This window comes from Diuraphis noxia, unplaced genomic scaffold (assembly GCF_037042655.1).
Source record: "Diuraphis noxia isolate RWA-SAM2 unplaced genomic scaffold, SU_Dnox_SAM2 contig0001, whole genome shotgun sequence".
Lineage (NCBI taxonomy): Eukaryota > Metazoa > Arthropoda > Insecta > Hemiptera > Aphididae > Diuraphis > Diuraphis noxia.
The window spans coordinates 73,147,678-73,161,431 of record NW_028301711.1 but is presented as its reverse complement, the minus strand read 5'-3'; the positions used below and the strand labels follow the sequence as shown (position 1 = coordinate 73,161,431).

The following is a 13,754-nucleotide window of genomic DNA, read 5'->3' as shown; positions in this document are numbered from 1 at the left end:
AAAATAAAATAAAATAAAACATAGTATGTAATGGAAAGAAAAATAATTTTGATGGGTTTTTATAGGTAATTCAATAATATATTTTAGATAATATTATCACCTATGTAAAAAAAAATAATATTTTATAGGGACTCACAGGAAACCAAGGACTTCCTGGACTTCCTGGTATAAGGGGGGATTATTCGTTTAGTGGCCCGAAAGGAGAAAATGGTGCTACAGGTAAGAATAAATGTAATTTTTATAATCATACAATTGATTCTATTTGATTTGTGTATGATTTATAGGAAGAGTTGGTGATATTGGCCCTACTGGTTATCCTGGATTGGATGGCCAAAAGGGTATGCGAGGTGACAACGGAACAACAGAAATTGGATTAACCGGTGAAAAGGGTATATTTATGATAAAATTATTTTTATAACAAAATATATATTAGAAAATACTATAACAGTAATAGATTTGTTAGTATATTTATAAATGTATTGTTTATACGTATAGGTTCTAAAGGAGAACCTGGAATTGATGGCAAACCTGGACAATCAGGACGAAAGGTAATTTATCTCAAATAAAAACTGATTTAATCTCACTAAATAGTGAATTAGTGTTTCTATTCAATTTGACCAAAAATTTTAAATTCCAGTAAAATGTCACATTATATATTAACTTATTGTTTTGTAGCTTCCTTTTTTATAATTATTTCTTTTTAAATTTCTAATTTTTTGGTATAGTACCACAGATAAGCTGTTTCTCAAAAATCGTTCTGACTTAAAATATATATTTTTTCTTTTCATATTATGTAAGTTAATAAAAATATACAACATTTATGTAACTTCCATTGTACTGTACTTACAATATTAATATTAGCTAGTACTTTGTCGATAATCATTAGGTACTCATTAAAGTAACAAGTTATTTACATTTAATAAAAATATCTTAATGTTTTATAAGTACCTGATATAATAATAATTGAGTGTTGTTTTTTTAGGGTTTAATGGGAGATCTAGGTATGGTGGGAGATAAAGGTAAGATTGTTTTCAATAATACATATTGCATATCATTAAATTAATTAATATGATTTATATTTATTTTAATTAAATATAATTTAACTGTTAATAAGTAAAGTAAATTATGAATTTATTTTTTATTTTATTTAAGCTTAATAATAGCAAAGATTAAAATATGCTAAGATGTATTTAATTTATGCTATTTATGCTCAAAGTGAGTCGGATAGGCGTAAAACTTAATATTTCTTTGGTTAATGTATAGGTTAGTATATCATGTATTATGAATGTAGCCAAACTTATTATGCCCATGTATTTGATTTAATAACAAAATGATAGAAAATTTAGAGCCTAAAGATGCGTGAATGACTGAAAACTCATCAGTTTAACAAATCTCAATTACGATCATGCTCACAATTAGTCAGGGTTCTAGTTTCACTTATAAATCATGTATTCATTATTGCATCAAAAATTTGCTTGTTGCATAAAGTCCATAGTATATGATCTAAAGATTGGAGGTTAAACAAATAAATTGATATCATTTTGTTTTATAAGTGATACATAGTGTTAAAACATAGAATATAATTCTTAATATACCAACATTATTCATAGAAGAAAAATTTAAATTATTTATTAAAATGTTTAGGTATTATTGGAGATGAAGGTCCAAAAGGTTACCCAGGATTAAAAGGGCGATCCGCTATTCCAGGTAAAGTCAAATGAAATAGATACAAATAAAATGATTTAAATGCTTTTATTCAATACAGATTAATCTATTACTTGATGTTGAAAATTCTTTAAAAAAAAATTAATTTAATATACTTTTTAAATTGTTTTTATGTATTATTTTAAAACTGCATTATGATTATTAATTTTATGTGATGCACCATTATAATCTTGTGATTGAACTTGACTTTGTTTTTAATAATTTCTTTAGTAAATAAATAACATTTATATATTGTATATGAATGAAATCATTTTAAATAGTAAAAGTTAGGTAAATATTGATGGATTAAACTCTAGCATTTTTATGGAGTATTTGATACGTAATTTTTTTACCCTTGCAGTCAGATATTGCTATTTTGCTAGTTTTTAACCGTCATTTGGATAAGTGTCTTCAACAATGCTTTGATACACACACGCATATAAATTCACTATAATTAATGAATTAAGATAAAATCCATTATATTGGTCTGAATTCAATTTAGACCTGACAAAATTATGCATCAAAAACATATTATTAACACCACAATAATGTAGAAAAAGGGTGATAAACACAAATCTTTATGTTGGATAAAAATTTGATTATTTTAAGTAAGCAGTTGTAATTTTGTCAAACTTTAGTTCTAAATCTTTAAATAAATTAGGTGCTTTTTATCACCTTAAACTTAAAAACCAAACAGTAGATTTTATCTATGACTAAACATGTAAATAACATTCTATAAAATATTATTGAATTTAAGTCTTTGACATTGTAACATTATGCCTGATTTGTTAATCATATCTTTAAAATAACTTTTTGATTCTTTAATCAAACCATTATTATTATGCTATGTTTTAAATCACTTGATTAAATATTATTTATTTAATTGTTTTTATAATTATTTAGGATTAAAGGGACCTCCCGGATCACCTGGTGTACCTGGTGTACCAGGTAATAAAGGTCAACGTGGATTAGATGGCATGCCTGGTGAAATCGCAAAACCAGGTACTCAAATCTTGTAAATCATAGTGATATATAATAGAATTAAAAGATGTATTACAATAAATGGTCTATTACTGTAATAAATGTTAATAATTCTTAATTTACTAAAATTTGTTGAAATAGGATTGCCTGGAGATCCTGGATACAGAGGTCCTATTGGTTTTGAAGGTCCAAAAGGATTCAAAGGTAAGTTTTAGATTCTGAGTAAAGCGATAAATTTATTGATTTTACAATGATGTGTATTTTTTTATATAGTTATTTCATTTTTTTTGTGTGTCTGTGTCTGTGTACACAATAAATTGTTGTACTTTTTCAACCTCAGTAGCTTTTCTGGTTGGAAAGTAATTCTATTGCTGCATTGGGGAGAGTGGAGGGCCATATTTTGGAAAATATTAAAAATACCTAGAGATGTGTTTTTTTTTATAACCATTTAAAATTCAAAATTTGACAAAATTAATTGAATTGAAATTTACAAATTCATTAGTAGTTAAACATTAATAAAACGTAACTTTTATAGCTTAAGATTGAAAATTTAAAACAATATTCCATGTAAGTAGTTAATTCTGCAGCAATAAAAACTATACAAACACAGTTTTTTTAAATAGTTATTTTAAGCTCAAATTTGAATGAAATTACCCATTAAATAATCTAGAATAACAATTTTAGTTATATTGTTGTAATTTAAAAAATATTATTTGGGTAGGTATTTATAATTTCTAAAGTATACTTTATATTCTAATTTGAATAATTAATGTCGCTAATGACGTATATTAATACTTAATAATACATCGTACCTTTATACCTATTATGAAGGACTGAATGAGTCGGATACATAATGAATCTGATTTGATTAATTTGGAATTTATTTTATAGGTACCTACCAAATTTTTTTTTTAATAATAACAATATAATTAATATAGTATAATATATACTAGACTGACAAACTGTCTCCACTTAGAATCTTTTTTCCTATAAAATGGTTTTTTATTATCATTGAATTCAAATTTTAGTAATCCACTTTAAAAAAAATTAATTTGTAAAATTATTATAAATGTTTTTAAAATCTAAAAACCTAAACTTCCAACTTAATTAATTAATTTGTTTAATTATGTTAGTCATTTTGAAGTTTATAATTTAAATAAGCTATGTTTTCTATGTGACCACATCATGTATAAAATGTATATTTCTTTACCATATGAAACTTTAAATATATACTATTATAATTCTTTAAATTTTAAATTTTATAGGACCTTCTGGAGATCCAGGTTATGAAGGATTTATCATTGGAACAAAAGGAGAATCTGGAGACCGAGGTAGTATACCTGATATTAATTATCTATGAATGTTATAGAATGCATTCTATGTTAATGTATTTCTTTAGGTCATGTGCATTTAAGAGGTTCTGCAGGTCCACCTGGTTTACCAGGTTTGCAAGGAATTAAAGGAGACAAAGTATGAGTATAATAATTCATATAAGTAGTATTTATTAGCAGTATAAGGGTAGCAATTAAATATAAAAATAGGAGATAATTAATTGTCTGACTCGTAAAAAACAATTTACAGATGTATTCTTGAAATTACAATAATACAAATATGCTAATAAACTACTCAATTTTAATAAATACATGCAATGAATATAATTATTACATATTAATATTTGAATTTTAATCAAAATTGTAATAAAATTAAATAAATGTAAAAACACATACCCTTATTAAAAACCTGTATCTGAATTACATTCTTCGTTTTTTGACCAACAACGACCAACTGCATTGAACTATTTTCTATTACCAACTCATATTATTTTTTGCATATAATTTTAATAAGATACGCTTACAATGTTCAACAATTTCTATCATTGAAACATGTAGAATATGTTAATTTTTACTATAGTTAAGCAGTAAATAAATTACTGCACATAAAAATGCAATATCGATGGATTAGTTAGTCACATAACAGATGAAATGAATGAATTAGTGGATAAAGTGAATCCTAACGAGGTACCTAATGAGTATTAAATTATTATTATAGGTAACTTAAATGGCATAAAGATGAATAATTCTATTGTAATATTATTTTTTAGTTAAATAGAAGTCACAATGTTGAGTAAACATTAGCCTACTTGCATATGATCTATAATAGAAAAAAAAACTATAAAAATTTGTTTTTGTTATACATTAGTAAAAATAAATAGAATCCAAAATTAAACTTTAGAATATTAGATTACTCTTATTTATTCACACACTTATAGTTACACAATATTTATGTGTAACTATATCACCAATATCAATCCATTACTTATTATTTTGGTTTCAAGATAGTCATAAGTATTGTTTTGTTATTTTCGGTTACTTACATTTTACATTCAATCATGCAAATATATTATACATATTAATAACCTAGTAGGTAGGTATTTAGTTATATTACAGTTATTCTCGTAATAACTTTTATAATATTGTAAACTTATAATTAATATAGTAGATATAGTAATTTATTGTTTTATTTCTAACCTTTTAAGTATCACCTAATGTACCTACTTGTTTAGGGTGTAAGGGGTGATGACGGAGCAATTGGACTTGTCGGATTTACAGGAATATATGGAATTAAAGGAGAACAAGGTGACATTGGTCCTGAAGGTTTACCAGGTATGCAATGTACAAAATATTATAAAATAATTTAAAAAAATATATAATGAATAATAAAAAATATAAGTAAACTGTAAATATCCCTGCTGTATAACTGAAATAACCATAAAAATAATATAATCGTTATGACAATTACAAAAATCACCAAGTAAGTATTAGTTTAATATTTTATTTTCACATAGGTATCCCTGGCTCTAACCCAGAACATGGTGAAAAAGGAAGAAGTGGTATAGACGGCGTTCCTGGAAGGCAAGTTACATGAATTATAATATAATTGACATTATTGTGAAATTAAGTATAATATATAATTTATTTTAGCCCTGGAATTGATGGACAAAAAGGAGCACCTGGGGAGTATGGAAATGATGGGGTATGTTTTGATGTTTATAATAAGAAAAAGTATTCCAATTATGAATATCTATCTAAAAACTAAAAATATTATTAGTTATAATTATAAAATATTAAGAAACTGAACTAAATTGAACTAACTTGGAAATTTAATTAGATATAAGTTCAATTTTATCTGAAAATTGTTAGTTATTTTTATTTTTCAGGATATTATATTTATTTAAGATTAATTTTTTAATTACTCTACTAATAATTGTTTGTGCTTTTGCATTGATTTTTTTTTAAATCAGATCCCAGGATACCCTGGACCACGTGGAATAAGTCCAAAAGGAGAAAAGGGAAAATCTGGTCCAAGAGGTTTGAATAATTTTTTAAATAATATAATACTATGTACAACAACATATATATATATATATATATAATATATGTTCATATTTTTTCATTGTATGTTTGTTTTGGCTAAATATTATTGTATGAGACAAATTTACAATAATTTTGTTTAATTGCCATTCACATCTATGAATGGTGTACCTTATCAACATGAATACAAATTGTATTTCTCGTACACAGGTGTATCTGTCCAAGGTGAACCTGGAGCTGAAGGTGTTCCAGGAAAGAATGGAGAACCTGGAAGGCAGGGATTAAAGGGTGTAAAGGGTGAACCTGGTATTGCAATACTTAGGTAGGTACCTAAAATTAATAATGCTGACTTATTTTGAGTGAATATAATATTTTATCTCTCAATACAGCCAAAAGGGAGAACAGGGCAAGGTTGGTCCACCTGGATTATTTGGATTACTAGGGGAGAAAGGTGAAATTGGAGACACTGGGTTTGAAGGGATGCCAGGTATTTATTTTTAATATTTTATTAGTTATATAAGTTGATTTATAGCTTATAATTTAAAATTTATGAGATATATTAATGATTAATAACTTTTTATCCTACCATACACATTATTTTTACATAAACCAAAATTACTTAAATTGAAATGTTTATCCTAAAGGCGATGAATGGTTTAGTGCATAACTAAAGCAGAATAACGGATATTGTGTTCAATAGGTATTGTGATTTCGTAAAATATATTGCTAACGACTAAAAATAATGACCTCTAATTAGATATAGCTATTCGGCAGCTTGGTCAAAAATGCTTTTTAAATTTAAAACAAAAAAATAATGAAATAATCTTTTAATTAATTTTTCTAAGTTCTTAACTTGTACAAAATATAGGTACTCTGGATTGTGATAATTCAAATTATTAATAATCAAGTCATTAATATTCTTTAATCTTAAAAGTATAATTGTTGATTAATGAATAATGAAAAATTGTTAAATAAATATTATAGTATGCCAAAAAACAATCAAACTATAGAAAATATTGCAAACATTTTAAAATTAAAATGCGTTATATGTACTATGTAAATATTTTAGGTGTACCCGGTTTAAAAGGATTACAAGGTTTACCAGGACAACCTGGAAATTCAGGATTTATGGGAATTCCTGGTTTTAAAGTAAGTGTGTTTGTATAAGAATAAGTAAATACTTAAGATTTATATGTTCATTTTCAATATCATTTTAACTAAATAGATAATACATCTATTTTAAAATACAAAATATCTACACACTACATATGTGATATTTATCTACATATAATATCTTGTTTGTTTCACCTAATCCATAGGGAAAAAAAGGAGATATCGGAGAATCGCTGTTTTATAATGAGACTCAGCTCAGAGGAATGCCTGGTGATGATGGATATCCAGGATTGACAGGCAATTTAAAATTAATGATATCACTAATCTTAGATGTTTTCAAACCTAACTTTAAATAATTTATAAATTTATATTTTTTAAGTTGTATATTATAATATACCTACTTAAGCTTTCAAATAAAATATTTGTGAAATAGGCCTGCGTGGACAACCTGGCGATCCCGGATACGATGGACGAAATGGCTTGCAAGGAGAAAATGGTGATGATGGTTTCCCTGGCTTACCTGGAAAAAAAGGTATAGTATTTTTAACTAAATAGTATTAAAATCTACATATACCTTTTATAAAATTATGAATCTAATATTTGAATGTCAATATATCTATTATAACTGTTATAGATAATTATAATTTCATATGAATTGGTTATTGCAGGTCTAAAAGGTTTCAAAGGACAAATGGGAAGACAAGGAAACCAGGGAAAATATGGTCCAAGAGGATATCCTGGTAAATCATCCCATCAATTAATAATATTTTACTATAAGTTATTATTCTTAGAACAAAACAACATTATATCTTATACCTATATTTATACATAAATTAGTTATACATGTTTTATAATTTTATTTAGTTTATCACTTATTGCTAATATATTAGTTATGGTTTTTGTGACATTTAGGTCGACCTGGATTGCCTGGTAGTGATGCTCTGCCAACAAAACCACCGCCACACCAAGGTAATTTCTTCACATATCATTCTCAAACGGATATTATTCCAGCTTGTCCAAAGAACACTGTTCAACTCTGGTCTGGTTATTCGCTCTTACATTTCATGGGCAATGCTAAAGCACATGGACAAGATTTAGGTAAACAAAAAGTGTTAAGTTTTAAATGATTTTATTTAATTTGATTTTATGCATATAATTGTTTTATTTACTTATATTGCTATCTTAGGTGCACCTGGTAGTTGTTTGAGAAAATTCAATACTATGCCATTCTTATTCTGTGACGTAAATGAAGTATGTAATTATGGGAGTAGAAACGATTACAGTTATTGGCTAAGTACACCAGAGCCAATGCCTTTAATGATGACACCAATTCTAGGTTTAGATATTTCAAAATTCATATCAAGGTTGGTGTAGAGCAGTTTAATTTTTTTATTTTTTCCGCGTATTATTTAATAGTAAGTTTTGAGAATAACATTTTTAAATTTTATTGTTAAAGATGTTCTGTGTGTGAAGCTCCAACAAAAGTAATTGCAGTACACAGTCAATCAATGGCTATACCCGATTGTCCAAATGGTTGGAGTGAGTTGTGGATTGGATACAGTTTTATCATGGTTAGTAGCACAAAAAATACATTTATTTTTCATTAATAAATTATTTAATTAAATTAATATTGAAACTGGTAGGTACCTATTGAGGTTTTTCTATTGACAGTATTCAATAATGTATGAATGTACATAACTCTAATTATAACCATCATGATCATAAATGATGGATGAAAATTTAATTTTCAATCATAATACAAATAATATCTATGTTTTATTAATAATAAACTTTTTTAATATAAAAAATGTTAAGAAAAAAGTTTAAGTTAAATTATGTTAAGAATGTTTTAAGATATACAAACAATTTACAATTTTAAAATACTCATAACTTGCTTTAAAATTAAAATATAATAAAAAATTTATGAGAATCTATCGATAATAATGTCACCTACTCTTAATTTTGACGAGAGGTCAATTCCCCTTAATGTTAAACTCGCAGAGCTAAACGTCGTCTGCTGAGCATAAAATTTGTTATGTTACGCGCTTAAAAGACGGAGATGACACATGCGGGTTTAACGTCCTCTTAAAAGCATATTATTATAGAAGATTAAAAATAAACTGGTAATATCACTTTAAAAAAAATATTGAAATAGTCATAGGCGCAATTTGAGGGGCTTGGAGAGGCTTAGCCCCTCCAATATTAAAATTAGTCTCTCCAAAAATTTGTATTTTAATTCAAGTATTAAATATTAATCAATTAATTATCTAATCTACATTAACATAACAGTATACTGTTTATACGATTTTAATCGTTGTTTGCAGAAATGATCATCTTAAGTTTAAACAATGATTCATTTTTCATACGTTATATATTCTTATCTATATTGGTTCACCCGCAGCTAGAATATTATTTAAGTTTAATAATAGTTTTACAAATTATTATATTGAACGGAATAGTCGAATGAATTCTCCAACAAACAAATTTTGAATAAATTTGCAATGTCGAACCGACGTTAACAATTACAACATAATATATTACATTAAAATACCTAAATGTTGTTATTTGTTCTGGTGAAAATATTTTTCTCTTTAATAATAGATGTACCTATTCTAGTAAAATATGATATTTGTATTTAAAATGGTATATGGTATATAAACTGGTGGTGTGGGGACAGGGGCTCTGCCACGGGTCTGTTTCATTGAAATATGTAGCTAAAGCCCATCCAAGATAAAAAATGATATTGCGCCTATGGAAATAGTTATTATTATTACATATTATTATTTGAATGTGCTAATGTTTGAGTGTGCTAATAATTCTCTAAAAAGAGCTTTTATCGTAGAAAAATTTAAATGTATAAGAATATTAATATATTATGGTTATATCATCTAGATGGTCCTTCTAGATGTAATTTATGTACGAGTAATATAATAAATAATATGTTCCATAATCTTAAAGTGGTCGAATAGGACATAAAAAAAAAAAACAATGGTTCTAGTCAATATAACCATTGTTTTTTTTTTTTATGTCCTATTCGACCACTTTAAAATTACATGCGTACAATATAGCAACATGGAATTATTTTATATGCAAAACAAATTTAAAAATAGAATAAAGTAACTGTTGGTTTTCGATTTTTAGCATACCGATTCCGGTGCTGATGGTGGTGGTCAGTCATTGGTCAGCCCAGGTTCGTGCTTGGAAGAGTTTAGACCAAGACCATTTATTGAATGCCACGGAATAGGACGCTGTAACTTCTACACCACTGCTTATTCGTACTGGTTGTCTACAATAGAAGATCGAGATATGTTCAGGAAGCCTCGGCCCCAAACACTCAAACAAAACACATTGCAAACACGTATCAGCAGATGCTCAGTGTGTTTGAAAAATCGATATTAAGCTATAAATTAATTTTTACAAAGCTATCTTTTTTCATTATTAATATTTCTTTTATAAATATTCAAATATCTATATTATATTATTCATAAAATTGATGTGTTCTGTTAGGCGAAAAGTCATTAATATTTTTATTTATTTAAGTATACCTATAATATAACATTATTTTTATTAATTATACCAATGTGATTTACAAAATTTATTTTCGGAACAAGTTAAGTTATTTAAAAGATTATTGTTAATAATACATATATATATATATAATAATTATATTGATGCTATTAATTGTAGGAAAGAATCGTTTATGGCAAATTACTGCGATACCAATAAATTATTATTAGGTAATTTTTTATTGTATTTATTATTTTAACCAGTAAAATATAGTTACAATAAAGTAAAACCACATTTATTTATTTTAATTTACAAAATTATTTTTATGCAATTATTTTCAGGTTTAGAAATGTAATAAGATTTATTATAGAGATATCTTTAAACAAAAATATTAAAACACTATGATATGCATGATATGCAATGGTTTAATTTTCATCATCTACATAATTTCATTGGTTTATATTTTTTTTTTTTGAAAAATATTATTCTCATCTCCAACTATTTAAAAGTTTGCTTCAAATGGTTGGTATGGAATTTAAATAACGTAAGTTAGAATCTAGTATCTAAATGACTGATTTACATTTTGAGACCATTTATCTATTTTAAGCAAACATTGAAAAACAATATAGGAACTGAATGGTTAGTACTAAAAAATTTAAGTTAGTAATTTTTAATTAATCATACCCAATAATTTTGGTGTTATGCAATGTATTTCTTTAGATAATAAAAACACATTTTGGATAATATTGCCTATATTAAACCACATTGCTTCTCCTGCAGCATTTCCGTGAAATCAAAAACACTGTTTTGAAACCATTTGAAAATTCAAGGGAGTAATACCAGGAAGCGATATTTTTATATTTTATACGGAAAGAAAATCCTGTAGTTGTCCTATGGATGTAGACATATTATTAGTTGGAGTAGATAACTCAAATGTTAAAAACTTGTAGAATTTATGTTTTGCAATATGGTGCAATATCCTTGTCCACACCACCTATCAAAACCATTTCAAATTGATCCATAATCATTAATCGCCACATCAACGTTATATTAAAATAAACATCAATTTTTTTTTTATTATTACCTTTTTCTTATGTTATACTGTTTATTTTAATTATCTAAGTAAACACAAATTAGTGATTAGGTTATTCGGTATTTACTAGTTTAAGTTATGTTAGTTTAATGTTATGAAATATATTTCAGATTTTCATATTATAATAGGTAAGTAAAATTACATAATTAGATGATTCGTTTATAATCATTAGAATCGGTCAACTTAATATAATATATTAGTCATTCAATTATTTTAATATAACAAATAATATAGGTATAACACTTACACTAATAAGAATATAAATAGGTATAATAATTTTTTTATGGTGATTGTAGTGTGGGCGTGTAAGACATGCTGTTGAAAGAATTTTACTAATTGGTTCTGGAATTTAAACCTCACTGTTACTCTTATATAAAAATGTTGGAAACTAGAATTTTTATTATTAGGTAAAATGTTTTTCTCCAAATATGTTAATATTTTGATAATTTATCAATTTGTAATGAAATAATGAATTATATGTAGACTTATATGATAGTTTTGATAATTTATAAATCCATTTTACCAGTTTCGTATAAATGGATGATTGCAAATTCTATCCGAAATGAGCTGGTGTGAAAAGGTCGATATTACTGATCATAATATTCAATGTATAAATATTATTTTAATTATAAATAACAATTATTCTCCAATAAAACACTAAAATATTGTTTCAAACTAAATATAATTTAATCAATAATAGTATAATATATAATTCAGTAAATAAGATAGGTATTGGTGTGCTTCGATATCCTCGACGCATTAGACAAGCAGATAATCAGAACATATAAATATAGGACAGGTAGAAACCTAATATAATAAACTAAAATTATCAATAACCTTTGGTGTGTGGATATCTTTAGTGGATACGAATTTGTGCTTTAAGTGTCAGCTTCATAATATTGTTTTGTATGATTTTAATTTTAAGAAATTCAATTTATTGTTTGTGTGGAATAATTTATGGTTGATTCACCCGATTCTGACGGTAAGACTACTTCGCTAAATAATTGGTACATCGCACCTACCTATATGTTATATAAGTATACTTATAATAAGTAATAATAATAACTAATAATTATATTTTCATTCACACGTGAGCTGAATAATTGGTTTTCGCTGGGTTTTATGCGTAGTATAAAAGTATAGTTATTATAATTAAGTTATTATAATCATTTATTTATTTTAATTGTATTTACAGTGACGTAGCCAAAAGACAGAAAATGTGTTTTGGTTGTTGAAACACTTTCCATTGGCCATATTTATGCAAAAAACATATGTATCATATTACTATGAAAGTATGTCATAATATGATTATGATTTCAACAAAATATGTTATTGTATGTGGTTATTGATTCTATTTAATATTTTTTATTATTAATATGGAGATCTATGGCTTCGATGAAGAGTAAGTAAGCTGCTTTACACACTCTCCTCCACAGCCGATTTGCTATATTTAAATGTAAATTAAAACACTTTAAACCTTCCATAAAAAAATCTTGTTTCCCCGTGTACCTATATTCTATATTATAATCACTAATAATTTATACTTTTTTACATTTAAAAAATATCCAAAACAATTCTACCAATTTTTTGATCAAGACAAGAAATTTGTACCTATATGTTTCTTTTTGTTGTCTTTATAGCCTATTCTAAAACAAAACATTACCTACTATACTGACAGTTACGCTATCTTTTTAATAAGTCACTATATATGTTGACACCCTGTTGACTTTGTTTATGGTCATAGCAATACAGCAAATAATTGTTGGACTAGAGATTATAGTTGATCTCATTTATATCAGTAATGGTATCAGATTGGTGTTCTTGTGAAAGAAAACGATTCAGATAATATCGGACCATTTTCAATACTATTTTTTAGAAAGCAACTTATTTAGGTATATATCTTAAATTCGAACGGGAACCAGCTTAGCTTACCAATATTAGCCAAATTTTGAATTGACATTATACTTAAATTGTATCTACAAAAA

At 25.9% G+C, this 13,754-nt stretch overlaps 1 protein-coding gene across 1 annotated transcript in view; it reads left to right on the top strand.

Moving 5' to 3' along the window:
• The window catches only part of LOC107168428 (uncharacterized), a 53,553-nt gene extending 42,579 nt beyond the window's left edge, over positions 1-10,974 (top strand). The window contains exons 40-62 of the mRNA XM_015517833.2: positions 129-219; positions 285-389; positions 496-548; positions 983-1,019; positions 1,645-1,707; positions 2,608-2,706; positions 2,827-2,889; positions 3,951-4,016; positions 4,085-4,155; positions 5,249-5,348; positions 5,531-5,597; positions 5,667-5,718; positions 5,987-6,053; positions 6,267-6,378; positions 6,446-6,543; positions 7,126-7,205; positions 7,376-7,466; positions 7,603-7,701; positions 7,838-7,909; positions 8,082-8,267; positions 8,356-8,533; positions 8,626-8,740; positions 10,311-10,974. Coding sequence (XP_015373319.2) covers positions 129-219; positions 285-389; positions 496-548; positions 983-1,019; positions 1,645-1,707; positions 2,608-2,706; positions 2,827-2,889; positions 3,951-4,016; positions 4,085-4,155; positions 5,249-5,348; positions 5,531-5,597; positions 5,667-5,718; positions 5,987-6,053; positions 6,267-6,378; positions 6,446-6,543; positions 7,126-7,205; positions 7,376-7,466; positions 7,603-7,701; positions 7,838-7,909; positions 8,082-8,267; positions 8,356-8,533; positions 8,626-8,740; positions 10,311-10,568 — 2,223 coding nt within the window. The 3' untranslated portion in view covers positions 10,569-10,974. The remainder of the gene's footprint in view (positions 1-128; positions 220-284; positions 390-495; positions 549-982; positions 1,020-1,644; positions 1,708-2,607; positions 2,707-2,826; positions 2,890-3,950; positions 4,017-4,084; positions 4,156-5,248; positions 5,349-5,530; positions 5,598-5,666; positions 5,719-5,986; positions 6,054-6,266; positions 6,379-6,445; positions 6,544-7,125; positions 7,206-7,375; positions 7,467-7,602; positions 7,702-7,837; positions 7,910-8,081; positions 8,268-8,355; positions 8,534-8,625; positions 8,741-10,310) is intronic.
• The last annotated feature ends 2,780 nt before the right edge of the window (positions 10,975-13,754 follow it).